This window comes from Eucyclogobius newberryi, unplaced genomic scaffold (assembly GCF_026437365.1).
Source record: "Eucyclogobius newberryi isolate DKJ021-1_F unplaced genomic scaffold, fEucNew1.0.hap1 SCAF_19, whole genome shotgun sequence".
Taxonomy (NCBI): Eukaryota; Metazoa; Chordata; class Actinopteri; order Gobiiformes; family Gobiidae; genus Eucyclogobius; species Eucyclogobius newberryi.
Genome location: NW_027315823.1, coordinates 20,694,840 through 20,722,819, shown reverse-complemented (window position 1 = coordinate 20,722,819; position 27,980 = coordinate 20,694,840). Strand labels below are relative to the sequence as shown.

Here is a 27,980-nt window from a genome sequence, read left to right as displayed (position 1 = left end):
ACCAAGACCACAGCTACAGACACTACAATGTAGTTATTTAATGTCAAAAATAATTTGCATTTTTAAATGTAGTAATACAGGCACAAGTTGTGTCATATTGTTAGGATATGTCATAATTAAATAAGCCCATATTTAATCAAATCAGGGTCAAGTTTAGAAAATCCAGAGTAAGTACACATAATAGCCTAATTATATATCTAAAAGCCTTACAAACAAGAACAGAATACATGTTTTATTGAAACAATTCCATTGAACTAGTTTTTTTTTAACATATTTACCAAGAACCCACAATGTGTGCTTCAATTATATTGACATGTTGATATGGTTTAACTCTGTAGCACTTTGGAATTTGATGTCAATTGTAAAGAGCAATAAAAATAGTATAGGTCTATAATAGATTTAGTAAAATGACCTACAATTTAAATAATTAAAATATATTTTTACAATACAGTTTACATATTTGTTACCTAAAATCTATAGTCTTTTCATCTGACCTGACCTCTCATTGGGAAGTTTAGGAAATATCTTAAGGAAGACTTTGTAAATCTTTCTTTTTGTACATTCAAGACAACTGAGCTACAAATACGGTAACGGCTTGAATCACATTTTGTCTGTAACAACAAACAATGTCCATGGTCAGTGCAAATCTGTTTTTAAAGTAAATGCCCTGAATCCACAGTCCCTTAAAAAGTGTAATAGTCAACCAGGACGGACAACAAGCCATGGGACGGGCATCAGTTGTGGACGGGGCGTTCTTTAACACATGTAAGGGTACTTCCACTCTGTGAGTGGAATATGCGTCTCCTTAACAACTTGTGGTGATGTCCATCTCAGCACATAGTGTGGTCCTCCTGGTTTGTCATTTGTTCCTGTTTAAGAGAGAATAGACAAACATTAGAAATGTTACTCCTGAAAGGCAGGTTTAGACCAGTAGATTTGCTTGTACCTGAAGCTCTGGCGCCCCCAAATGGTTGCTGAGCAACAACTGAGCCTGTGGATTTGTCATTGACATAATAGTTCCCAGCAGCATTTCTCAAGACTTTAGCAGCCTCATCAATAACATTCCTATGATAAAAAACATCAATATTTGATTGCTGATTGTTAAAAGGCATACAATTCAATATGTTAACTGTAGGTATTAATCTCCAACATCCAATAAATGTATACATGTCATACTTGTCTTGTGCAAACACTGCCCCTGTGAGGGCAAATGGAGATGTGCTGTCTATTAGACTCAGCACAGTTTTGTAGTTGTCCTCGGGGTATACGTAAACCGTTAGAACTGGACCAAATATCTCCTAAAAGTAGGATTAAAACATTAGCTGTTACATTTTGTGGCAACTATGGCCAAGCAACAAACCTCAAAACTGTAAACCACAAAATTGAAATTCTTTCAAATGTCTACATTCTTTAAATGCAGGCCTGAATTATTGTGTGAATTTGAGCATAGAAAATACTTTGATCCAGCCAATTTATCAAACACAACAGACTGTATTATGCAAGTTCAGACATGTTTATGGTAATCCATGCATTCATCCAGGGTTAAGGACACACAGTAACATGACCCAATATCACACATTAAACTAATGCATTTAGTGGCATCAAATGTTTGTACCTCTTTCATGATGTTATCTTGTGGGTCCTTAGTCTCAATGATTGTCGGTTCCACAAAATAGCCCTTTTTGTTATCACAATTTCCACCAGCAACAATTTTTAGATTGGGAGAGGTCTTTGCATAGTCAAGCCATTTCTTTATGCGACCAAATGACTGGAGAAAGACAGAAAACAATTTGTAAATATTATTATTTTTTGAATAACAGACATTTTCAGAACAAAAGAATAAATACCTTGTCATCAATAACAGCTGAGAAAAAGGTGCTCAGGTCGTCAACAGGCTGATGAAATAATAAAACCACATTAATAATGGATGGCTTCCAACTGGTAAATCGACAATTTGTCACTTGGAGGTTACGAGTTCCGACCTCAGTTTTTCAGCCAAATTAACTTGTAATGTTAACAGTGTCTTAAAGTAAAACTTTAGTAGGCTAAAGAAATGTTTAGTCTTGCAGAGACAGAATTCAAGTTTTATCGCTCAGATCCACTTTTCTGTGGTGAGTGCCATTAATGCAGGAAGTTACAATTTAACTCTTATTTGAGGTGAGAGGGCCTCACATGTAGGAATTATCTATTTCAGTGGCGTTCCAGGGCCTTTTTCCTAGTCTGAGGTGGGAAAAGTCCCAGTTACCAGGAATGCATCATAAGGAAAATGCTCAATTTGCAATACCAGAATGATAATATTAAAATAGATATCATCACAGCAGTTTATTTTTTATTATTAACTTGCAAGCCAACTGGTCCTATACAGACCAAGAAGACATTCTAAATCTCTCCAGGAAAGGTACATTTTGTCCTATTTACAGCTGCTTTTCCCCCCAATATTGATACCTGTTCAAAAGAGTATCTACAAATGATACCAGTTTTAGTTTGGATAATTATCTGGGTTTTGATAACACCAATAAGTAGTATTTATGTTTTTTACTTACATCTCCTACTTTAACTTCTTTGAGTACAGAGAGAAGCCCCTGTTTGATCTGAGGCCACAGTGTATCCGGAACATACATCCGTGAGCAAGCAGAGCACTTCTGGCCTCCGTATTCAAAGGCTGAGCGGATTGTCCCCATCACTACACTCTGAATATCGGCAGACTTGTGGACAAAGTGGAAGTTCTTTCCACCACACTCTAAAAAGAAATAAATGACCATTTACATAAACTGTACATTTGTGGGACATTTCATACATGACAATTACAAGGTTTATTTTATGGAAACGAATGATATAATTAACAAACCTCCTGCTATTCGAGGAAAGTTCTTATATCTGTCCAAATTCTCGCCAACCTGTTTCCAAAGACGTTTGAAGGTCCTGCAAAGGAAAAAATAACTAATTATAAAATTAAGTCGTAAAAATCTCATTCTCATTCAATGATGCAAACGTGCACTGGTGCGAGTGAGGTTCAATCCACACTCTAACCACTGAGCCACTGATTTGTCTGTCAAATTAAGTGTATTTGTGATGGTGTCGAAAAGTGTTCTTACGGGACGCTGCCTGTGAAATTGATGCCTGCAAGGTGCTCAGAAGCCGTAATGGCATCTCCAAACACAGGTCCATCAGAGGGCAAGAACTGGATGATGTTTGGAGGCATGCCACACTCTCTCAAGATTTGATACACAGCATAGCTCGCAGACATGGCAGTGTCGCTGGGCTTCCATAAGACTACATTGCCCTGCAACACATGAAATAATACAATCATTAAATGCTACCAATGCCACATTTATCACAGAGTTCTCAGGCGTCCTAGTGAATTGGCTCAAATAATCATAAATTAATCTACATTAAATAACCCAGTACCATCATAACCCTTATAACAAATGTTTTGGTAACTGACATTCAGTTTCTGTGGCCTGAATAACAGTATTGATTGCTTTAAAGGCGTAATGGACGATTTTTCGCTGATTTGAGAACTCAGGCGGAAGTTCGCATGCGCACTCCCCCGTGCGGACTAACACAACGTTTGTTTATTAGCACGACGGATCACATTTCTCGTCTCGCGGAGATTTCCGTCTCTTCTGAGTCAGCTCAAACAGTCTTTCTCCGTCTTGAACCTACATTTCGTCTTTTTGTTGCTTTGAAGCTTCAATACATCGTTGTGGCAGTAATTGTTTTGAAATGCTAAAAAACTCTCTCAGCAAAGAGCATTAGGCCAACAGTAGGCGGCGGGTGCGGCGCGGAGCACGGAGAGTGCGTACAGGGGAGCACGGCGCACCGCGGCCCGTGTGCGAGAATTCATAACTTCTACTGATAAACATACCAAAGGATGTTCAGGGACTAAAGGTGAGCAGTTCTATCAAGCCACTATCGTTTTATCAACGCGTTAACATTTTATGTGAAGCCAGTCTTTCGTCTTTTGAAGGGGGGAGGGGGTCCAGAGAGAGACGAAAAAAATTACGTCTTTTCAGCTTCAACCCATTTTGAGAAGATCCCTAAAATGGGATGTTTCTGTCATCGCTAACCGTAACAAATATGACATGAGTCTCATTGACTTTTTTGATCGGGATGCCAAAATGGAATTTCGTGCCAAATGTCTTCAAATTTCCATCCATTTTCTACTGCTTGTTCCCTTTCGGGGTCGCGGGTCTTCAAATTTCGATAAACGAAATATTTTACTCTCCATATAAAATTAAATTTCACTCTGTAGGGGGCGCTGTCGGGCCAAATTACTTTGTTTCACCTCCAGTAGGTTTAGGGCAAAGGGGTTAACAAGTGATTAAAATTTGACGCAATTCGGACTTTATCTGCGCAAATGGAAGCAATTTAAAATTTTGCCGCACAGAGACCGCGACAGGTATCAAAGTAATTTGGATAACCCACTCCTCAACACCATTTTCACCAAAGTTCGAGCCAACGCCCTGGGAGGAGTTCGTAAAAGTACGACATTTGGAAAAACTCCTGAGTCATGCTTAGCAAATTTTGATCCAATATGGGCGACATTTGGTTGCGTGGACGGCGTTGCCGTAATAATATTTTTTACTTATAATTTCATCATTCTACGATCAGATTTTTTTGGGCCATTTCCTGTCTCTCAATTTTGTCACTGGGTGAAAAATAGGGGGGTTGGTTCCGAGAAGAAAGAAGAAGAAGAAAGAAGGAATAATATTCTGATGCGAAAATTGATTTCAAATATCATAAACTATACATTTTGCTTTCCTACGTCATGGTGTTGGTCTCTGGTCACTGACAGGGACTTTCGTTAATTTTTAGTGGGCTCCGCCCACTTTGTGACATTGGCCCTCTATACAGTAATAATGTTACATTTTTGAGTTGGGGAACGTATTTGTGAGCTACTTCACTCTGGCTTTGCCCATTTACAACGGTAATGTTCCATTTTCCTACTACTAATCAGTATGCACGGGGCGTGCATGAGTGGGGGAGTGTGTTAGTGAGTGTTTGGAAGCGGGCGAGCGCTTTGCGTGCTCACTTTTGCAGCCATGGCCATACAGAACTAAATGTTTTGATGCATTGGTACTTACCATCAGAGCTGGTGTACCAGCAAGATTACCACCAATAGCAGTAAAGTTAAAAGGGGCCACTGCAGCCACAAAGCCCTTAAAGAAATGAAGACAGTTTTTACATAGAGCTCTAGCTTCAAACTTGTGTGGAATAAGGTTGTCCTGACCCTTACCTCCAGTCCTCGATAGAGCATTGTATTTGTGCTTCCCGGAGCATCTAAAGGCTGCTGTGCTTCCAACTCAATGGCATGTTTGGCATTGAACCGAAAAAAGTCTATCAGTTCTGGTGCAGCATCAATCTCGGCCTGAATGATTGTCTTACCCTATAACACAACATATCAGACAAGAACATTTGCATAATGTAAACAAATTCTACAAAAAAATATTATAATAATAAACTATTTATAAAATAATATTACACAAGGACATTCTATACCTGTCCAATCATGGTCTTGGCAAGGATCTCTGCCCTCTTGGGCCCACTGATGACGTCTGCTGCCTTGAAGAGAATCTGTGCTCTGTCCTGGACAGGCTTTAAGTCCCATTCTTTCCTTGCAGCCACAGATGCCAGAATAGCTTTATTTATCAGCTCCTGCATTTAAGAATAGTTAATATATTCAAAGGACACCTGAAATTGGAACGGGGACCAAACAACAATAGAAAGCTTAGTAACTCACCTTGTCAGCATAACAAAACTTGGCAACTTTATGTGAGTGATTGAATGGCTAAGGCAACACACACAAAGAGAGAACCATTGTGATACTGACCAACCAAAAAACAACAACAATATTTTTACCATGCTCAAAATTAATAAATACTCACAGATAACTGATATCGGATGTCTTTGGTCCAAACGTTTTCATCTCCAACAACACACGGGATCTCCTCTGTTTTCTCTTTCAAACTTTCTAAAGCCTAGAGAAGCAAACAAACTTGTCTGTTAAGTGCAAGAGGAGAATGTTGTTTAAATGTTTCATCTGACCTGCAGGAGATCTTTTCTTTCTTGACTTCCATCTTTGAATCCTAAAATGGGCTCATTCTTTACCTCTACAGCAGAACAGGAAAAGGTTTTAAACCTACAAAAGACACAAACAAATGAAAAAGCTTTACTTCAGTAAACCTTACAGATAAAAAAGAATTATTTGTCTAAACTAGTCAAAACATTTTAAATAAAAAGACAGATGCACTCTGTCAACTTGGTGTTTCATAATTTTTGTTGGCATAGCAGCCTACTGCATGACCCTGGGACTGGGCTAATATGTAACATCTGTTATTACGCCAAATGCATCGCAAGACCAAATATATCATCACACAACAGGGAAACCCATGTAACGATTACTATTTGTAGTTCAATTTCTGACTGATCAAACAAAACCATAAGTTAAACAGCAGCAGAAAGAGTGGACAATAGTCTCGAGTCAAACTGTCCAACTGCATGAGTTTCCCATGTTATGACAGGTGCAGAGTCACAGCTGGTGCCCTGTGGTTAAACTCTCACGAGAAGTTAAACCTTTTACATATTCTACTTCTGGAATGTAAACCATTAGCTAAGTAAATGAATTACAGCATCTATGTGCCAGAAGCGAGCGCAAATTTAACACACAGATCCATTCATTCTTAATGAGAACGTTGACATCAGCGAGCTAATAGCTAAATAAATCATTAGGCATCTGCACTATTCTGTATCGATCACCCCAATGAACACGGGCGTGCACAACGTAAATATCTTAGTTGTTTGTCATGTTCTTGCTAAGGTGAAGAAGTCTCGTGTCTGTTCACGTGAACAGTACCTACCCTCTCCAAGACTGCGACACTGCCCCTCTCAAACGTAGCATACTTAAACCTTCAGGGACGAAAACACACTGTTAACTATACCCACGACTTCAGAAATCAAAAGAACATTAAACTACGAGGATTTAGAACAGATGCCGTAGAGAATGAGCTTACTTTGAAGGTGGTTCACTGGCGAATACAAATTAGATTTTACCATCTCTTGAGAGGAGGGGACGGTGCAAGTTGCAGTTTGATATTTTATTTTGTTAGTATGTTACTTCTATATTTAACACGGGAAATCCCACATAATACACACATTTTCATGATATATGCCAGTATGCAATAACATTCAAATATATAACTTGGTTGTACAAAACAGGCTAAAACGTGTTCCGCTATTAATGGAACATCTCAGAGGCGGGTCTTCCGTCGACCAATCAGAGAACGGAGAATTTCTCAGCGAAACAGGAGTATTTTTGTCCGGGAGTGTCTACAGAGCCGCGGCGCGCGACCGAAAGTGCTAGGCTATTTTGTGCCGCGGCTCCTGAAACTGCTGTGCTATGCCTGGCTACTCTGTAGGTATTTTAATACATCTATGAGCAAGATCAATACGTCAATTAAGAAACATGCAAATGCTTGCGTTAAACTGTGAAACTGTATCACTATTAACATAATTCTGTACAGTTCGTTCTTAACTTAGGGTGTAATTGATCATTTGACTTTGTAGTAGCTCTGAGACAAAACAAGGAAACAGTCTTATATGAAATAAATTCTCATTATGTTTCACCTTTCCAATTTCCATTACTATTATTAACGTGGGAAGAGGATTCGGTGCATAGAGACTCAACTCTCAGAAGCTAAGCAGGACAGCGCCTGGTTAGTACAGTTACAGTACATGGATGGGAGACCACTGGAACACCAGGGACAACAGTGGGACGGCTAGAAGAACTGTTGTGAACTTAGTGGAAAAAGATTCAGTTGTAGTCTTGTTTTTCTAAAAATAGTGTACAGATGCCTACAACGACTACTGCACGAATGAGGGATTACACTGACTTGTCCCCTATTAACGTGCTTTGAGTGCCTTGAAGGTAGAAAAGTGCAATATCAAAACTGTGATAATAATAATAATAATAGCTGCTAGAACTGGATGTTGTTATGCGTTGCCATGGTGATGGTATCTAGTGTCCTTTTTCCCACAGTGTGCCGCCTGGTGACTGGCGAGATGATAAGGCAGTGTAAGTTAAAAGACCTCTTTAGCTAAGTGTTCAACCTTCGTAACAAGAATACCGCAGTGGTGCCTTACATCACAAACATGAGAATTACACCAGGAATAGTCAGAAGCGAATATGACATTTTTTTTCAGATTTCAGATTCCACGACACTGTTTTGTACCAAGCGGCGCTCCGTAGCAGAGAGGCGTGGACGAGTATGTGCTGTTGTGGTAGAAAATAGTCTTTCGCATCACGATAAGCAAGATAGAAGCATTTGTAGTGCATCTTTCAGTGTTCAGCTTAGGAATCCAATCGCCTCATAGATCAGGGCTTAAAGAGTAATAGTCGTCAAACTCGCACAAGCTGGTAAGTTAATATTTACCGTATTCTTTTATACATTGTCGAGCTCCGTCGTGTCACTTGGCTTTAGCCTTTATCGTTAATCACCGAAATACATTCCTTAACGTTTGGATCCTAGTTAATGGTTACAATTGCCTTTTGCATGTTTCAATCACACATCGGTTATCAAGAACCTGGTTGTAATGTTACTATTGTTGTGTTGATGGCTCGAGCTAAGGTCAGGCTAGCAGTGACACATTCGGTCTCTTGCTATTTAATATCCTTCAGTACTATATTTGAGTTACTATAGCCTATTTATTAAATTGGAAAATCTTATTTAAACCGTTGTCTTTCAAGTATTGTCACAGAAAATCATACGTGCTCTCACTTCGTCCAATACAGTATAAAGTACCATTAGCATCTCCTAGTGTGTAAATATGCATTGGTTCAGATGACATTTCATGTAATGATGAAATGTTGATTCGCCCAAGGATTTGTTATGTTCTCTATTAGTTGCACACACTCTATCCTTCTGTCTATTATATATATTATATATGCATATATATGTGTGTGTGTTAGATTATATTATATTATATATATGTTATATTATATATATATATATGTTATATAATATTATATATATATATATATATATATATATATTGTGTGTATATGTTAAATAAACAAATACATATATTCTAAAGATGATTCTGAAGGGTTGTTTAACTCTTAATTGTTCTATTTTTGTCTAATTTTATTTGTCAGTTATTGAATGTGTGTGCAGTTTTATATGTTGTTTCTTGTCCTGACCAACCAAGGAAAAAATATATATATAAAAAGATAGAAGAATTATATGATAACAGCTTTACATTTGTATTAGTCTTATTAAGCTTGACAAGCCTCAGCTGTCCTGGGGCAGAGGCTGCCAGTCGGCGCCATCAGTTCCTTCAACCACCACCGACCATCATTATCTTAAAATAGTGTAATAACATAATATCATGGTAATAACATTTCAAACAGGAGGGGACAAGGAATGGTCTCAATTTCAATACCACAACAATTAACATTTCTTTCTTTTGGCAGTGTTTATGGGTGAGGAACCTCCAGACAAGCACCATGACATCTAAAGGAGGTGGAACTACGCTGACACGTCGTAACTATAGATTAGCTTCAGACACAGACAAACCAAAAGCCACAGGTTGTCTTTTAATAAGTTATCATTCTTTATTCAACAATATTCTGAAATAACTGTCTAATAAATATATTTAAGACATTTTAAAATGAGAAATGCGCATGGAATAAATTATCCAATATGCTATTTCTTATCATTATTTGTGATGCCCAACATTCCTGAATTTTTATAAAATATGATTTTGTTTTTTTCAGGCATCGTTAGTGAGAAGTTCCTGAGTGATTATCTTCATCATCTATTTCCCTCCACCACGGAGCCTGCTGTGGCTTCTCTCAGGTGTGTGTTTTACGCATTTTGAAAATGATTCTTATACTGATTATTAATTTTTGTAGAGTATGTGATGCTTTTTATTGGAACAATTTTAAAACGCATTTCACTCTTTCACTTCTTCCTGATTTTTTTCTACTTATGTGATACAGACTCTTTTTTGTTTCAGTGACAAAATATTACACTTAGATTGTTTAGATGACTGCAGAAAGGATAACAGGCTGGAGGTGGATAACTTGTAGAGATATGCATTCTTGTTTTGTGTGTGTTTGTGCCCAGATGACCCAGACTGTTCCTCTGCCTTGAGCCACTGGCCTATTTTCTTAAGCCAAGTAGATTCATGTTACTCTCTGGAGTCTATACATAGACATCCACATACAAACACACACCGTCGAGCCCTTTCACCACTCTCCTCTGGCCAGACCTGCTGTATGTGTTACCTCTACCCATAAGAGTCCATGTTTTCTCACACCAAGCAGAGGGCCTTTCATACATGGACTTGAGCTCATAATGAAATATAAAGAAATTGCATGGTGCACTGAACATGCAATAACACATGCTTCAATGTCTAAATTATATACCCCAGTTGAATATTAAAAATCAATCTTCTTGGCAAATTTGTCAAATTATCAAGTTAAGAATCATCACCTCTGCCTTTGAGTCTTTATTTGTTACTGTAACGCTGTCAAACACATCCTGTGTGTTTAATTCAAATGCCTTGATTAAAGTAATCAGTAACTAAAATGCAATATTGTTGTGTTTCTCTGTCAATGTTCAGGAAACCTGTTGGATTTCAGGATCTTGGCTCTCACTTAGAAAGGTTGCTCTGTGAGGGGGAACCCACAGATGATGGTAAAGGTACACATGAAATCTATTGTATTTGAAGATGAATATATACCTGCTCTTAGATGTTCACTATATGAATAAGCGTGTGCTTTCATTCTTACTTTAGATCAAACTATTGAAGGACGTTTGGGTCCCCAGCCTGTTGTCCTCGATCACACCAGTGGGTTTGAGGGCCTATTGTTTGTTGATGATGATCTTTTAGGTGTAAGTATTGTGTGTTTTACTCATTAAATACATATACTGTATATGTTATGTAAATGTTTCTATTTAAATCCTGCTTTTCATAGGTCATTGGCCACAGCAACTTCAGCTCCATTCGAGCCACAACATGTGTTTACAAAGGTAAATAACAGTTTGTAGTGTTTACATTTATTGTTTAAGTAAATAAATAATGTAAACAGATACAAACTGCAGGCGGTGTAATTTTTACACTGAAATGTTTATGTACGAGTAAAACTGTTAAACACATCATATTGCATTAATATGACAGAGTTATAGGTTAGGTTAGAGCCATGAAATAAATCACGTACACTGAATAAAATATAAACACAGCACTAACCCATTTTTCATGAGCTGAACTCAAAAGATGTCGAATATGCCGATCAAGAGCATCCCAAACATGCTCAATGGGACATGTTCATGGCCCCATGTTGCAAGGATCTGTATAACATCTTTTGGAAGCTGAAAACATCCTAGGTCATGCATGGCCAGCACACTCACCAGACATGTCGCCGATTGAGCATTTTTATATGATCAATTGTCTATTAATTGTGTGTGTAATTTTGTGTAAATTGCAATGCCACAAAAATGTGGCTCACCTTGTCGTTTTCCTCTGGTCTTACATAGGGAAATGGGCATATGAAGTGCTAATCTCCTCCCAGGGTCTCATGCAGATTGGGTGGTGTACACTCAACTGTCGCTTTAACCAGGAGGTAAACACAGGTTTTGCAATTTATACATTTTTATACAAATGATTATTCACATATTTTGTATTGCTGTATGGTAGGAGGGAGTGGGTGATACTCCTGACTCCTATGCATATGATGGGAACAGAGTCCGCAAATGGAATGTTACAACCACAAACTATGGAAAGGTAAATCTTATTAATATGTGCAGATGACTAACAGACGTCTGTTAACTCTTATTCACTGTTATTTATTGTCTCTTCACAGTCATGGGCGGCTGGAGACATTGTCAGCTGTTTGATAGACTTGGATGAAGGAACCATCACGTTTTGCTTGTAAGAATTAATTGAATGTTTATGCTATATTGTTAATAACATCACTAAATGCTGTTTAATTTTCCCAGGAATGGACAATCTTTGGGAACTGCTTTTACTGATATTAAAATGGGCCCAGGCATTGCATACTTTCCTGCTATTAGTCTTTCCTTTAAAGAGTCAGTGGCTTTCAATTTTGGTAGCAGACCGCTCCGATATCCTTTACGCCCAATATCTCTGTCTGTTTTTTCTATGTTGTTATAAGCACTGCTCTGTTTTATTTCTTCAATTAGCTGGCTTGATGTTTTTTGTCATTGTCTGTTCCACCTTAACCCATTTTTGATTCACATATCCTGTGGATGGATACTTGCCGCTTCAGAATCCACCAACGGCAGATCTGTTGAAAGCACACAAACTTCTGGGCTATGTCAAAAATGTCCTGTCCACAGCTCTGGATTTACAGGTAACAACTTGGCTAAACGCAAGTTACATTTTGGGTTTGCTACTCCACTGATGTAAGCAGAGCACAATTATTTTGAGCAGGTACAAGTGCTGCTTTTGTTTGTCTTAACAAGCTACGATTTGCTGTTTTAATTCCCTCGATAATTTGATTACAAAACCATATTTTTATTCATAGGAGGAGCGATTGGTAGAGAAAGACATTTCAGGGTGGAGGCTTAACGGAGAGCCCACAGTCCTAATAACTTTGGCTCACATATTCAACCACTTTGCTCCCTTAATGGTAAAATAGCTCAATGTTGACTCACACACGGTTAAACGTGTGCATTTATTAAAGCCTTGTTTTCATTGGCAGTGTAAAGTTTACTTGGTGGAGGATGTGTTGATGAACTTTCTGTTGGGCATTCTGGAGGGTGGAGGTTCAGTTGATGAGCATCCACTCATTCAACAGCTGCTTGACCTCTTTTGGCTACTTATGGAGGTAACACTGATTTGAGTTTTCTATATTCTACTGTGTATAAACCCATATAGACGTATTAACAGTTATGGTTTGAATTAAAAGGAATATGAAGTCAGTGAGTGTTTGAAGCAGCTTATGATGTCATTACTGCGGGCCTATCGTTTTTCCCCCATAATACCTGATCTTGGTTTCCAGGTAAGATGCTTTTATTCTTGTCTTTTATTTAAAGGCCAAATATTTTGCTAATTTGACTTTTAAAGCTTCTAACCATGTTATAACATTGTTCCCTCTGAGCATCAAAAACACTCCATTCTGAATTTCCCCAATGTGTGATTTCATATTCTACCCATTACATGGTTCCGAGAGCTGCACTGTTTTTAAGTCCATAAATCAACACTAGGAGGTGTATGAAAGAGAGTGTGTTGGTTAATTTGTACTTACAAAGAAGACTGCTTTTCTTGTTTTGTTTCAGATTCATTACTTGCGTCTGACTACTGCCATACTGCGTCATGAAAAATCAAGAAAATACCTGCTGAGCAATGTATTATATCCTTTGTAGCTGTTATCAAGAACTATTATTGCATCAAAACTTTGGCCTGAAGGCAGTTGTGGCCTTGACAGATATTTACATTTGATGTGATGCGCTCAGTTGTGTTTTTCTATATTAAGACCCCTCTGAGAGTGAAGGAGGCAGGTCTAGAAGAGCTCATACCAACAACCTGGTGGCCAACTCACTTTGACAAAGAGGTAACACTTTCAACAGTCTATTACTGGTCAATTATAATTTGAGCAGGGCTTTTCTATAATAAGCATTGTTGCAGGGAAAAGATGAGCGAGAACCCAAAGATGAAAGTGCAGATGAGCGCCTAAGACGTCGAGCCTACGAGAGAGGCTGCCAGAGACTCAAAAAGAGGATCGAAGGTCACTTATTACCTACATTTCAGTTGTGTAGTGTTTACATTCGGAAATGTAACGTCCACATTTGTCTTTTTTTATATAGTGGTTGAGGAGTTACAAGTGCAGATATTGAAACTGCTGTTAAACAACAAGGATAAAACAACAGTAAGTAGTCTAGATTTGATTGTTAGATTGTTTTATTGTTTAGCTAAACTATGGGCTATAGCTATATTATTGGTGGAAAGTTAAAACAATGTCATGTCCAACTCTATTAAATACTGTATTAAATACTTACGTTTGTAACTCAAATGACTGACAGTGGTGGTAAAATTATAAAGAATAATAATTATAATGAACATAGATTTTCTTGATAAACTCCATACCTAATTGAAAACTTGAATGGGAGACTATCTATTTCACTAGTGTTAGGTCTGGATTGGAAATGCAATCAAACTGAATTGTTTACATGATTACTTTTGGTCAGGGGGAAGCGTCACGGTACATCTTTTTAAACAAGTTCAGGAAATTTCTTCAGGAAAATGCCAGCAACAGAGGGGTAAAAACAAAGCATATTGCAGTCTCCTGGTTGTTCTGGTCTTATGTTTTAATATGGTTTTGTTTGTAGCACCCTACTGCGCTGTGTCCTCCTGAATACATGGTTTGTTTCCTCCATCGGCTTATTACGGCCGTAAGAACCTGCTGGGATGAAGGCAAAAGAAAAACTCCAGGCACCATTAACAGTGAAGGTGTGCCTAAACAGCGTGATAAAACATGACTTATTTAGATGCGCTCTGACACTTTGAATGTTTGTTCCAGCGGCCTATGTCCCTCCCCAGCTCTTCTACAATGGGAAGGTGGACTACTTTGACTTGCAGAGACTTGGGGGACTTCTCTCTCATTTGAAGAAGACTCTCAAAGGTTTGTTAAATCCAAACAAAATTCTTCATTGCTGGTTCTAAAGCAATATCATTACCAATTGTGGTTTTGTTACTTTATGAAGTGACAATTTTATTACATTGTGGATTTATGTTACATTTTTTGGATTTATCATGTATTTATTTCACATAATGTGGTTTTCTATGGAGAGGCTCACGGTAAGGATGCATAGTAGAAAAAGCTTCAGTTGTAGTCATCTGGACTCAGTTTGAAAAAATAGACGTTTCGACTCTCATCCAAGAGTCATTGTCAATAAAAGAATTTAGGTCGAGAACTCCGATATTAATACTGTTCTGTGGTAAGACCCGCCCATTGGGCGGAGCCTTCCTGAAGTAGCAAAAGTTGTTTGTTTCAACAGAAACTCCCCCCTTGTATCTACCGAGCTAGCCTATTCAGAATTTTAATGGGCTATTAGAATCCTCTTTGTCTTTGTGAGACCCTGGCTCAACCACCCTGAGTACCTGATTAGCATCTAAATGTCCTTGTCCTGGTCCTCTACCTTTCCAGGGGTTCAGTATACCATTATAGATACCAGGAAGATTGAATCTTAGCCCTCCATTTCTGTTTAAAGAAGGTCTTTCTTTTTTAACAAAAATAGGTAAGGATGCATGTTTTTCCATTTTTTGTGTGTAATAAAAACCTTTAATTTAAATGTATTTAGTTTCATCCCTCCCAGAGACAAATGATACCGCTGTGTGCTGGCTCTACCTAATAATACGTCTTTCATCTATCATAAACCTGGAAGTAAGAGCAGCACTAGGTTTGACTGAGCTTTGGCGCACCAGTTTCACTTTGGTATCAGAAAAAAATGCCTCTAAAGCCATGCACGCACCTGTAAATGAAAGTTTTGCCGATGTGTTGGGTTTCTGAGAGTTAGGAGTTATTTTGATAAATTTAAAGGCAAAGTTCCTTTTTACACAGTTTAAAAGTGGGGTACCCCAGCTTTAATGCTCCATGGAGACACGCCACCTGCCTGTACCCTTCACGAGAAATGTTCTGGGATATTATGTGATCCTATGGTATTGATCATCTTTTTAAAATATGCTGTGTGGCTGTTCCTTGGCTCCACTAGGGGGTAGTATTGGTTCACCTTTACTGGGACTTTAAATATGTATTTAACTTTGGATTCTGAAGTGCTGAGTCAGTTGTTGTAAATCTTACAGAATTTCAGCTAAATACCCGGTATTGCATATGAATAGCATTTGCACTGTACATAACTCCATTTAGTAAGAGCATGTGATGCCAATATCTAGTCCAAACACGGTCACTGCTTTGTTTACATGAGCCAAGCTGTTGTCAAATTGAAGAACTAAATCAATATATTTGCTTGTTGTTGTCAGCAGATGCAGCAGACAAGTGTGTAATGTAGACTGATAATCCCTTTAGAAATTCACTGTGCAGGCAATATGCTCTTCGTTCAGTGCCAGGGAAGACTGAGTGGCACTGCTGAAATCAATTACCTGACATAATGGGTAATTTATTTAGATCTTTAGTGCAAAACTAGGTCCAGAGTACTTATTTAGAGAAGCACTGTGGGTGGTTAGTTATAACTGTGTAACATAACCTTTCAAAGTCACAGTATAAGGGCTGAAGGGACATTTCATTTTAGTTTCTGATATACATGCTTTGTATTCTAGAAAATTAAGATGTGAAATAAAGAATACTGATATAAGTCCTTTATTGAGGGTTAGTGACTTGTGTGAAATATGGACGTACCTCTGCTTCTTATGAATATAGTACATTTTTCAGTGTTCAGATATAGTCTTGCAATAGGGCAAGGCAAGTTTATTTGTACGGCACAATTTGTACACTAGGCAATTCAAAGTGCTTCACACAAGAGGAAAAAATGCATTAAAATCACAATCACGAGACATGACAGAAATCACAAAAAACTCAAAGAACACAAAGGGAAGAGTGTAAGTAAAACCCTTTCAGTCATATGCGCAGCTAAACAAAACTGTTTTTAGCTTAGATTTTAACATTGTCAGAGTAGAAGCCTGTCTCACATCTTCAGGAAGAATGTTCCAGATTTTAGCGTTCTGGATGTACTGCAGCTGTTTTACAGCTTGTTTGGAGAGGCCAGTGAGCAGGCTGTTACAGTAGTCTAATCTACTGGAGACAAACGCATGGATAAGTCTCTCCAAGTTTCGTTTAGACACTATATTTTTGATTTCAGATTTCTAACTTGATTTGTAGGTTTTAGAGGTAGACTCTGGAGGTGACTGCTAACAATTTATTTTTGTTTCTGTGGGCCAAAGACAATGATTTCAGTCTTGTCTGAGTTCAACTGGAAAGTTTTGCATCCACACACTGATCTGTTGGATGCAGTGACAGAGTAAATCCACTGGTCTATATTCACCTGCCGTGAGAGAAACATAGATCTGACTGCATAATTGTGATATGTGATATTGTGACACATTTTCACTGCATTAAGCCAACTGGTCTCCCTGAACGTACGTTTTTAATATCCAAACAGGTTCTTTCCATTGTTATATACCCATACAGGCCCTTTACCACGATATATAATATTTTCAGACTGTTTTGAAAGAGTTTGAAGCTATTAGTAGAGATATTATTTTCAATTTGATCTGTTGTTATTATCTTATCTAGTCAAATAAAGCCTGTAAGTAATACGTATTATTTTATATGAAGTATATATTTTTCAATTTGCGTTTTAATAGTTTAATGGTATATATGAAAGTTCAACAAAGTTCTTCTGAATCTACCTAATATCACTTAAAAACGATACGCTCTGTAGTCTTTCTGTTTATTTTTTTTTTATCATATCCTTTGTTTGCCTCATCCTGCCTGTGCCTGTTCCCTGTATACACTGTTGTCAAGGGTTGATTAACACATCTTCTCACGTCGCCCCATAAATCTTCTGGGTGTTCATTACTCCAGCACCACATGATCCTGTGTCATTTGTCGTGAACTAGGCGTGACCTCATTTATTGATTAGTTTATCAATGTGATTGAATGCTGGGCAGAGAGTTTCCATCTGCATATAGAGAGGAAGTCAGGACCAGGAGGAAGAAACAAATGCAGCCTGATTTGTAAGTGGCAAACACTCCTGAGCTGTTAATCACAAAGAGATTTGCAGGGAAAAAAAAGGATGTGAGAGTTTATAGGATTTCCTAATAAATTGAGACACAATAAACAATATGTTTTCTGTTTTTTTTAAGAGGTTCAGAGTCGGTTAAACAGTTAAATGCAGTTCCCTGTTGTGATTTTTTTAGCCATAAAGTCCTTGTATCACTTTTCCCCATGGTTTGCAAAAAAGCACATCAAAAAATAAAATAAGATCAAATTCAAAATGACACAACTTCTAGAGATCTAAGTTCAAATGCGTTCATAAGTACAAATGAATTCATATGTTGCAATGAAAAGTTGATGCTTTGTGTTACTCCTCCCTGTGTCAGGCCGCACCTCCTCTGCTCCCAATCAGCGCAGTTTGCCCCATTTAAACCCTCATGCAGTTGGCGCGGCCGCTTTCAGTCTGTGCTGCGACCCACCACCTCCCCTCCTCCTCCTCTGCATCCCACACATCGTCCTCGTCATCATCTCTCCCCTCTCCCCATATCTACCACCACCTCCCCTCCTCCTCCTCTGCATCCCACACATTGTCCTCATCATCATCTCTCCCCTCTCCCCATATCTACCACCACCTCCCCTTCTCCTCCTCTGCATCCCACACATCGTCCTCATCATCATCTCTACCCTCTCCCCATATCTACCACCATTGCGCCCATAATCGCAATGTATTCAGCCAGTGTGTCTTCTTGCCATAAAATTTGGAATGATTTATTATTTTAAATATCTATATTGCAGTGTTTTATTTTAAAAAAAGCAATATTTTTCATACCAGTGCCTTATATTGCATTATACAGATTAAAAAACAGATTAAAAATGTCAGGTGGAAATCACTGTTCATAACTTTCTTTTTCTGTTTCATCAGACGACTTGGCCAGTAAAGCTAACGTCATCATCGACCCTGCAGAGATTCAGTCAACTTCCATGGATGATCTTGATGAGGATGAAGAAAATGGAGCTGCTCAGGTTTTATATGCTCTTCATTGTCTTAAATAACACAACAAAATAATTTTAGCATAGCGATAACATGCCATATCTTTTTGACCTTGCATTAGAGACCTTTTGGCGCTGCAGCTATGGGTGGAGCCCTGGCTCGTCCCAGCTGGTTAAGTTCTCCAACACTGGGACGAGCAAACCGGTTTCTTAGCACAGCCGCTGTTAGTCTTATGACCCCAAGACGACCTTTTACACAACCAGAAAAAGTAAAGGTTCGAACACTTGCTGTGGAACAAAGAACTGAGGAGGATAGTAAGTATCGGCTTACTCAAAATCAATGTTTCTAAAAATATCTGTTTCATCTGGGTATGATATATGGTAACTGGGAAGAAAATATGTGTTATATCTTATGTTTTCAAATGTACTTACTTGATATGTGGAAGTGAATGCCACAGTTACCAAACTTTTTGGACTAGTATTTTCCCCTTTTTCTCTATTTGTTTAGGTGCTTTTACATCTCCAACTTTGTTTCTTGCCAAACTCTTTCAGTTTTGTCCAGTAATGCATCTAATGGCTGTTGGCTAGACAATCTGGACAATTATTTATTAAATTCATGACCATCTTAGCTGTTTTGGGTTGTGCAAAGCCAGGGGTTAGACTACATTGAGGCATAAAGGGGCAGCATATTGTTTCTGTGTCCTTTGGCTATACATTTCACCCAGCTTGGAGGTGTATGAAAGAGAGTGTATTTGTGAGAGTGAATGCGGGAAAATGGATGGAAAATAACCCATGGCTATAATAATTTCATTAACATGCACTGTCCGGACCTAATTAAACAAAATAATAATACATTATAACTGTACATATTGTAATAATGTTGTAACCCCCTGATTCCTCTAAGAGTTTCAGACTATACAAAATACACCTGAACTTACTTGCATTATGTAAACTTTTTTCTGCTCCTTTTAACGCTCAAGTCGAGGGAAGCCATGGAAACGATGGCTTGTTGCTGGGGCGACCGATGGAAGAACCCGAGCAGCCAATCGCAGACAAGTCCCTGCTGGAAATTGTTGATGGAATTGTGATGATGTACAACCTTAGTGTTCACCAGCAACTCGGCAAGGTAGATTTAGATTTATGGAGTGGTGACTGAAAAAAACTGTTTAGACAGAAGACATTTCTTTCCCAGGTATTTAATATTAAGAAGCATGTTCATTGACTTCCTGGTCAAAACTGCAGAAGTGAGTGCACTGTAACAAGAAGCGGATTTATATTTAGGTTTTTATTGTTGAAAATGTGTATGTGACATTTTTAAGCGTACATGAATGACATATAGTCTACTGAAGTACTACATAGTGAGTGGAAATAGGGAGTAGATGAAAACTGAAATTTTCTGAGCACTCGAGCCTCAAATCCGTGACAACATACAATGTCCCCGTTAAAGTTTTGGCAAATTTGGTAGTATATATGACATTGTGTGTGTAGTGCAGCAGTTTTACTGTATCCAAAAAAACAAAATCCTCAGCCTTAGTTCACAAATAACTAAATAAAATAACAATGCATTTATGTGTGTCATGATCTAGGGAACTCCCTATGAGTCCCAATCCACAGATTGTTAGAGTTACATTTGTATGCATGATGTACAGTATATTCTGACCATGGGAATCAGACCCATACATTAAGGGGGGCACATCCCTCACACTTTTGAAAATGCGCACCGGTAATATGCGTAAATGCCGACCATGAACGCTTTTCTCTTTACATGTCAATGTGAGTCCAGTAAACATGGATACAGCCATAATCACTTTACAGTGAATATTTGCAACGTTGTGTTAGTATTTCACGAGCTAAGAACTAACTAATGTGAACCAAAGAAACAAAGTATCAAAATGGAAACTTTTACAACTCTCACTGCTTGGACAGGACACATCAGATCACAACTCTTCACAAATAAGATTTATTTTAATCCTGACTGACTTTTTATTTTAAACTTTTATATTGAATTAATTAGATTTTGTCTCAATCCATTCAGTGATCATTTGAATACAAAACACTAAAGTTCAACTAAAGCAGATTATTTCACCACAAGTCTAATTTACGCAGACTTTTCATTCACATTTTAGTGTCTGTGATATGACTAAATCAGGCCTATAATCATAACTCTTTAGAATGAGAAGGGAAAGACGGGCTTTAAATTGTGATCAATTTATATTGTTTAGTAAAATAAATTATATTTAACATTCAGCTGTAACTGACTGAAGCATCAGCAGTATTATGTTTTATCATGGAAGGTTCTAATTTTAAGTCCACAATGTAACTTTTCAGATGGCGGTGCATGTCAAACATAATGACATAAACATTTTCATTATTTGAGATCAATTGATATTTCTAAATCATTACAACCCTACAGGATAACCATGGATAGATAAAAAAAACCCTTTCCTACTCAAATCAGTATTTCAGTAAATTCTCCCTTTTTCCCCAGTTTTGACTCTATCACCACGGGCAGTTTATTTGGTGCATTTGAGCAGAAGTGCTATCATTTGTTTTTGTACCAATTTTGTTCTCACATCACACAGCACAAGTGTTTTATCCTTCTCATTTCGATATAATCCCCTGCAGTGTTGGAACAAGGATTGGCCTCTATGTCAACAAAGCCTTTTAACCGCTCAAATATTGTGTCATCCCATTTTTTATTTAAAAGTATAGCCACCACCAGTGCCCTAAGTTTAACAGCTTTTATAGCTTGCTATGTGCGGCAGTGCCTCAAAATCTGATATTGGATTCACCCAGGGAGATTGTTATAGTAAAATGTGTATAGTAAAATAGTGTTTGGTATATTAAAGTCTAATTTGGACTGTCTAGATTCAGGAACTTTAATTGATTCTGTACTTTTAAGGAACAAATACTTTTGATATTGATCATTGACAAAATCATCCTTGTTTGTTTGTAGCTCTGCAATAATCCAAAGACCAAAAGAGCTGGGTCACTGCTGGTACATTTATCATGTTCTAAACTAAACCAGTCTTTTTTATGTGAGTTCTAACTCCAGTTCTTTGCATCTTCAAATCGCTAGACTAAAGAGACTAAATGAGAATTCTATGAGGTTTGATGACACAATCTTGATCTTTATGTATAGTATATTATATGTCCTGCCACTCGGCCCAGGGGCATGAAATGAGTATAAATACAAAGTCTTATGGAGTTATCTATGTGTGTGATGGCTTTTTGGTCAATGTTTTTACCATGAAAATGAAGGCACTGGCCATGGAAAAAGAAGAAAGGATAAAAAATATATCTTTCCTTCTCAGATGGTGGTGGTCTCAGATGATGTTCATGAGTATGCTGTAGCTCTGAAGGACACAGAGGAGAAGATAGCACGATGCCCTGTGAGAGTAAGTTCATTAAAAAAAAATTGTGATTGTGATTAAAATTGGGACTAAAAATTGGGACTAAAATTGGGACTAAAAATTCTTTGAAACACTTTTCTTCTTTTTGCATTGCTAGTCAAATCGTAGGCTGTTTCATTCTCAGGGGTTCTAGGCAAGATAAGGAAAAACAAGACAATAGACATCTAATGAGTTTTTGTTTTCAGATTTTTTGTTGTTGAAAAAACGTATTTCTATGACAATGCTCACTCAAGGTATCAACGTTTTTATGTGCTTGAAGAATGAAAGTTTCTTTGGGCTTTGCTAGAACTAACTTGAATATAATAATTTGTTTTCTTGGTGCTGTGTTGGAGGTAATTGGCCGCACCACTGTCAGCACCACTGTCAGCAGTACTGTGATGTTGTCTCATTACTGTAGCACCTTGCTGTGCAATTACTAGCAAACTTAACAGTAATATAACAATGTGAAATAAAGAAATGTATGAATGTGAAAGGACCATTCATTACCTCAGTGGCACCTGGCATGAACAAAATGTTGACTTTCCAACTGCATGCATAAAGTGCACCTTTACCTTGCCCTTAAAAACCTCCAAACCAATAAGATACAGAAAACAAATGTTACATATAAAGAAAAACTGAGACTTGTACACTGTGTCATTCTTAGAGACCAGATATTTTGGATGAGCTCCAGAAAAGCCAGAAGGTTTTTGCAGAAAAGCTCAACCACCTCAGTAGAAGACTGGCCTGGATTAATGCCACTGTCTACTCAAAGGTGATTTAAATTTGTGCATTAACTGAACTGTAAATGACAACTTTTTAACATTATTTCCTGTCCTGTTTTAAATTTCCTCAGGATAAGATGTTCGATATATACTGGCTGCTGTGTGTATGCATCCGAACCATTGAACATGCCGACAACACCGGATCTTTGTTTGCCTTTGCACCAGAGTTCTACCTCAATGTAGCTATGAATGCGTACAGTGCTCTGAAGAACTACTTCAGCCCAGCCAACAGCATGGATGAACTACCTGGTAATATAAAGTACCCTTTTTACATTACATTTCATAATACCTAAGTATTGTTTTTTAATTATGCAATTTATATAATACTAATATAAGCTCACAGCTCTTTGATTTGTTTTCCTGTTTTACATACATGTTTGTGTTTTAATATTAAACATACATTACTAATACAATTATGCAAAACCCAATTTGTGACCATAGTTAATTACTGCTGGGGTTGCCATGTAAGCAAAACACAGGTCCCCTTGTCTAATTCCACTTTTATTTCCCCAGGCTATGAGGAAACCTTGGCTCAGCTCGCTGCTATCCTCGCTAAGCACTTTGCAGATCCACGTATAGTTGGAACAGGTAACTCATATACATTTCATTTTTGTGTTTTGGTTCTGAATAGACTGTAGGCGGTCCAATTTTGCTGTCAAAGATTTCCTTTTTGTAATCATCTGGTGCCTGTTTTTCCTTCATTAGCCTTGTTTGCTTTTAATGGTAAAATACACTTTTTTTTGCTCCCCTTAGGCCGCGGTTATTTTATTACTTGATTTATGGATCTGCCGCACTTAGATTATCGCCGAGAGCGCGCGCGCCCGTTTTCCTACGCCTTTTATATCGCAAATACACATTTTAAACCCGTTTACCACATTTTCTCCAGTGCGACTAAGGCTGTACACCTAGAAGTGTGAGTTCTGAGTGTAAAACACGCTAAATCTACTGTTACACTCTCCTGCGCGCCGCGTCTCCGTTTTGGGCAAACCCGGAAGAACAAATCTTTTGAAATTTATATTTCGCCCGCCTGTTCAATATAGTTCATTTAAAAATCCGTAAACCAAGTAATAGAATAGCTACGGCCTTATGAAGTACAAAACTGTGGAATACGGTACATAATTTCCCCCAAAAACATTACATAGCTGTACATTTTTTTCTATCAATAGTTCATGTTGATACAAAAAAAACTTTTCTTTTGTTGCTGTACTGCACAATGTTGTTGCTGTACTGCACAATGATGTCTCTGTACTGCACAATGATGTCTCTCTCTAGTGTTGTGTGCCTCTGTTATGTTAATTGCCTGATGAAGATGTGAAAAATACGAAGCACTTATTAACACCTTAACCAAGTGCTAATCACTACCTTTTTAAAATATCTTCTATATTCTCCTTGTAGACATTAAAGATTCTCTGATGCAAGCCCTGGCCAGCTATGTCTGTTACCCACAATCCCTCAGGGCGGTGGAGAGGATTCCAGAGGAACAGTGAGTGCTTGATGTCATCGCTGCTTTAATCTTTATGCAACGCTTCTAAATTAGATATTTTAGTGTTTCTGCGTAGACCTGTCAAAGGAAAACAAAAATAGAAACGCTCTTTGTCGCAAACTTATTTGATCTGATCTAATTTTGGATCGGATTTGACACATACGCTGTAGGATTTGAGATTGTAAAAATACTTAAAAGTAATTATGAACTGCTGCGTGTGACCCAAACTATCTCTGTACATTGTAGAAGAGTTGCCATGATGAGGAACCTGTTGGCTCCGTACGAGCAAAGGCCATGGGCTCAGACTAACTGGATACTGGTCAGACTTTGGAGGGTAAGTTCTGCACTCAGCACTTCATTTCAGACCATAGCAAAGCAACTATATAATATATCAAATTAAGTAAAACAACAAATTAAACAAATGGATAGAAATCACAATCCCTTGAAACCAGAACTGGGCAAGATTGTACATTTTGCAGAACATGTTTTTTGATATGATTTTCGAATATATTGCATACATTTCTGTTGATTTTCCATCGTAAAATGCCACCTTTTTCAAATTAGATTGAATTATTAGATGTCAGTTGCTAGTGTTAAGAGCAAGTAAAGTCATTCTGTTATTCACCGACCATGTTGTTTTTCAGGGTTGTGGTTTTGGCTACAGGTACACTCGACTGCCTCACCTTCTCAAAACCAAACCTGAAGATGCCAATCTCCCCAGTCTGCAGAGTAGGTGCTCCCACACATCTCAAACCAAGGGCTTCTTGAACATTTGTTTACTCACTGCCTGTGCCTTGGTCCATTCTGTTTCTCAGAACTGTGTTTGGGCAGCAGTCTTGTATTGTGAGAATCAGTAAAGTCAGTGTTACAGAAATATTGCAGAAAGAAGAGAACACAATTTCAGTGAAATAATCTTATCACACTGTCGGCGTAATCCCGCATTTGTCCAGGAATGTTCCATTGTAGAAAAAGGTTCAGTTGTAGTCATATGGAGTTTTAGAAACTAGTTTTAGAAACTTCACACTGCAGATTTCTGAGAAAACACTATTTTGTCAAACTAAAACACTGATACTTTGGGAACCTGTCTCCGCACTTGTGTATATATTGTCTTTTAAGATAAACCAGGTATATTTTCACACAGCTGTCATGTCCTTTAGGCAAGACCAACCACCCACTTTGCCATGTATGGATGTGGTGTGTAAGTGAATGTTGGTGGTCGGATTATTATTATTATCATCATTATCATTATTACTATTAGCAATTGTTTGTAAGTTTTCTCTCAACCACATTATTGTTTTGGAACCTATTTTGGATGCCATGCCCTTAGCTGTTGCAATCATTCTTTTTTGTTTGAATGTTTTGTTTTTTTGGTTATTGCGTCCTGAATTCCCCTTTTCCTTTTTTGTTCTCTCCTGCATGAAACAACTCAATAATAATTTTTGTGACTTTTTATTTGCATGCATTTCAGGGGATCTATCAATTGCTAGTTTTCAAAGTAAGTTTCATTCATCCACACATAGTACCTTTAGTCTGTACTATGTCGTATTTAGACCTTTGGTAACAAGTCTATGAACATGATTAAACTTGTACCAAGTAGTTTTTATGAAAACCTTGTCAGCAGGAAGAGTGCATTCCCAGGGCCCATGCGTTATTTACACATTTAGTGCTGGTGTTGATGTTAAGTTTGGCACAGTCCTATCTTCTTCTACATATGCTTATTTTTTAAATTGCATAATGTCAAATAATGATTTATTAGCCGTATGCTCTGCCATCAATTTGGCCTCTTACAAGGTCTAGCCATTTCAGCATTTTGGGTGTTTCACAGATCTGCCTATGCTTTTAATTGGTATAATGTTTACTGACTTTGGCTTGAACTCCGTGATTGCATTTTTTGGGATAATGAACCCTCAGGAGCAGTTTCAATACTCCTAGGCTAATGAAGTGTTGTTATTCTTCTGGGAGCCCAGTGGAGACATAGGGCAGAGAGGAGAAGGGAAGAGGACGAGTGGGAGCTGGATTATTAGACCTAATGAATACTTAGCTCCACTGTGTTCCTATTACCTGTCCCAGAGGAGCCATTGTATTGTATACACCCCCACCTTGTCTCTACCCTTCTCATTTTCTTATTTATTTTACCCTCATTTGTCATATTTATGCCCATTATATTTTTTTAGTGTAGACATTTTCTTCCCCCTACCCACTGTCTGCTGCAATAGTTTTCTTCCTGCATTCTTTGGTGCTTTTCCTTCTCCAAGTCTTTCATCTGGAGTACTGGTCTGTAGTGTTTTTCACTGAGGTGTTTGACTGCTCAGTTCATATAGTGTAGTGTATAATGGGGCTCACCAATATAATTATCGCTCACAATAGGGAATGGCAGGCCGAATTATAACTAATATTGTGTCAATGTATCCCTAACGGTTAGAGTTATTTTTGAAATGCGAATGGTAAAAGCATAATAGATATAAATAGATAACATGTTATAATAACGGCTTAATGTATTCAAAGTGTGACAAAGTGACACAGAATGTCATCAACAACATAAGTCTAACTACAAAACTGTACAATATTTCTGTTTGTTTCCGACATCAATGTAACAAAATGCTTTAAAATTTGTTTTTATTTTATGGGAGCGTCTACAGAGCCGCAGCGCGCGGCCGAAACTGCTAGACTATTTCTTGCCGTGGCTCCTGAAACTGCTGCACTATTTGACCGTGCCGGGTTAAGGTTAGGGTTAAGGTTAGGGTTAGGGTCAGGGTCAGGGTCAGGGTCAGGGTCAGGGTCAGGGTTAGGGTCAGGGTTAGGGCTAGGGCTAGGGCTAGGGCTAGGGCTAGGGCTAGGGCTAGGGCTAGGGTTAGGGTTAGAGTTAGCCATGAGGCTATATGGCCGTGCCGCGGCTCCTGAACCTGCTGGGCCATTTACCGCGCCGCGGCTCTGTAGCCACGGCCTTTTTTATATTTACAGACACTTGACAAACAAATTAAGCGAAATGTCCAACTATGCTTTGTTCAGTTTGAATAATAATAGTCTCATTGGAGAGGGGATGATACACCAGATATTGTTTAGTTTTTAACAGACTGAATATATTAAAATTAACTTTTCTCTGGTTTCCCTGGTTAGAACCGTGCCCGTCGTTGTTGCTGCAGAAACACATGGCAGAACTGCTGAGTATGGATAAGGAGATGGCGGCCTCCTTCCTCAACAGTGTATTGAACCAGCTCAACTGGGCCTTCTCGGAGTTCATTGGCATGATCCAAGAGGTAAGAGCAAAATGGAAGACCCATTCCATAATAATTATACATATCCTTTTAAAGAAAACAAAACATTTTCCTCCCTTGGAGTTTAGATTTTTATTGCTGCTTCTTTAAAGTTTTCTTATTCACTAACCTCTTTTTCAAAATATTAAATGTCTAATGTTGTTTTTAATGTTATAAAAAACACAAAAGGAACGCGTAACAAAAACAAAACATAGAGAGAGAGCACAAAACAAAAAAACAAAAACACAGTCCAAAACATGTACTGGTAGTTCGGCATAGTTGTCCCATCTTGCCCAAAAATATTTTTTTCCAAAAGAACTCCCTCCAAATGTTTGATTTTGTAGTTCTCCATTGAGAGGTACATACACTTTCCCATTCTTC

At 38.0% G+C, this 27,980-nt stretch overlaps 2 protein-coding genes across 2 annotated transcripts in view; one reads left to right on the top strand and one right to left on the bottom strand.

Moving 5' to 3' along the window:
- Positions 1-20: 20 nt before the first annotated feature.
- Positions 21-7,020, bottom strand: aldh4a1 (aldehyde dehydrogenase 4 family, member A1). The gene is made up of 15 exons (XM_072452083.1): positions 6,861-7,020; positions 6,049-6,142; positions 5,889-5,981; positions 5,744-5,791; positions 5,503-5,658; positions 5,240-5,389; positions 5,088-5,162; positions 3,096-3,283; positions 2,849-2,922; positions 2,544-2,740; positions 1,848-1,895; positions 1,616-1,768; positions 1,177-1,298; positions 947-1,065; positions 21-869 (listed from the first exon to the last, which is right to left on the bottom strand). Exons 1-15 carry the CDS (start codon positions 6,899-6,901, stop codon positions 757-759), a joined length of 1,671 nt encoding a protein of 556 aa, XP_072308184.1. The 5' UTR covers positions 6,902-7,020; the 3' UTR covers positions 21-756.
- Positions 7,021-8,230: 1,210 nt separating this feature from the next.
- Positions 8,231-27,980, top strand: part of rnf123 (ring finger protein 123) — a 74,995-nt gene continuing 55,245 nt past the window's right edge. The window contains exons 1-32 of the mRNA XM_072452082.1: positions 8,231-8,416; positions 9,473-9,587; positions 9,776-9,857; positions 10,627-10,706; positions 10,801-10,898; positions 10,982-11,036; positions 11,541-11,626; positions 11,701-11,787; positions 11,867-11,934; positions 12,003-12,128; positions 12,262-12,376; positions 12,551-12,655; positions 12,728-12,853; positions 12,935-13,027; positions 13,305-13,380; positions 13,464-13,579; positions 13,654-13,753; positions 13,833-13,894; positions 14,214-14,285; positions 14,355-14,475; positions 14,546-14,647; positions 18,621-18,721; positions 18,811-19,003; positions 19,669-19,814; positions 22,003-22,086; positions 22,745-22,852; positions 22,934-23,111; positions 23,376-23,450; positions 24,258-24,345; positions 24,592-24,679; positions 24,990-25,074; positions 27,463-27,602. Coding sequence (XP_072308183.1) covers positions 9,506-9,587; positions 9,776-9,857; positions 10,627-10,706; positions 10,801-10,898; positions 10,982-11,036; positions 11,541-11,626; positions 11,701-11,787; positions 11,867-11,934; positions 12,003-12,128; positions 12,262-12,376; positions 12,551-12,655; positions 12,728-12,853; positions 12,935-13,027; positions 13,305-13,380; positions 13,464-13,579; positions 13,654-13,753; positions 13,833-13,894; positions 14,214-14,285; positions 14,355-14,475; positions 14,546-14,647; positions 18,621-18,721; positions 18,811-19,003; positions 19,669-19,814; positions 22,003-22,086; positions 22,745-22,852; positions 22,934-23,111; positions 23,376-23,450; positions 24,258-24,345; positions 24,592-24,679; positions 24,990-25,074; positions 27,463-27,602 — 3,138 coding nt within the window. The 5' untranslated portion in view covers positions 8,231-8,416; positions 9,473-9,505. The remainder of the gene's footprint in view (positions 8,417-9,472; positions 9,588-9,775; positions 9,858-10,626; positions 10,707-10,800; positions 10,899-10,981; positions 11,037-11,540; positions 11,627-11,700; positions 11,788-11,866; positions 11,935-12,002; positions 12,129-12,261; positions 12,377-12,550; positions 12,656-12,727; positions 12,854-12,934; positions 13,028-13,304; positions 13,381-13,463; positions 13,580-13,653; positions 13,754-13,832; positions 13,895-14,213; positions 14,286-14,354; positions 14,476-14,545; positions 14,648-18,620; positions 18,722-18,810; positions 19,004-19,668; positions 19,815-22,002; positions 22,087-22,744; positions 22,853-22,933; positions 23,112-23,375; positions 23,451-24,257; positions 24,346-24,591; positions 24,680-24,989; positions 25,075-27,462; positions 27,603-27,980) is intronic.

Excerpts from the sequence above, each read along its gene's own strand:
- aldh4a1 (XM_072452083.1), bottom strand. The coding sequence starts at position 6,901 with ATGCTACGTTTGAGAGGGGCAGTGTCGCAGTCTTGGAGAGG. Across the intron at positions 5,163-5,239 it reads TGCTCTATCGAGGACTGGAG|GGCTTTGTGGCTGCAGTGGC; the intron begins GTAAGGGTCAGG and ends CATTTCTTTAAG. Across the intron at positions 2,741-2,848 it reads CTTTCCTCGAATAGCAGGAG|AGTGTGGTGGAAAGAACTTC; the intron begins GTTTGTTAATTA and ends ATTTCTTTTTAG.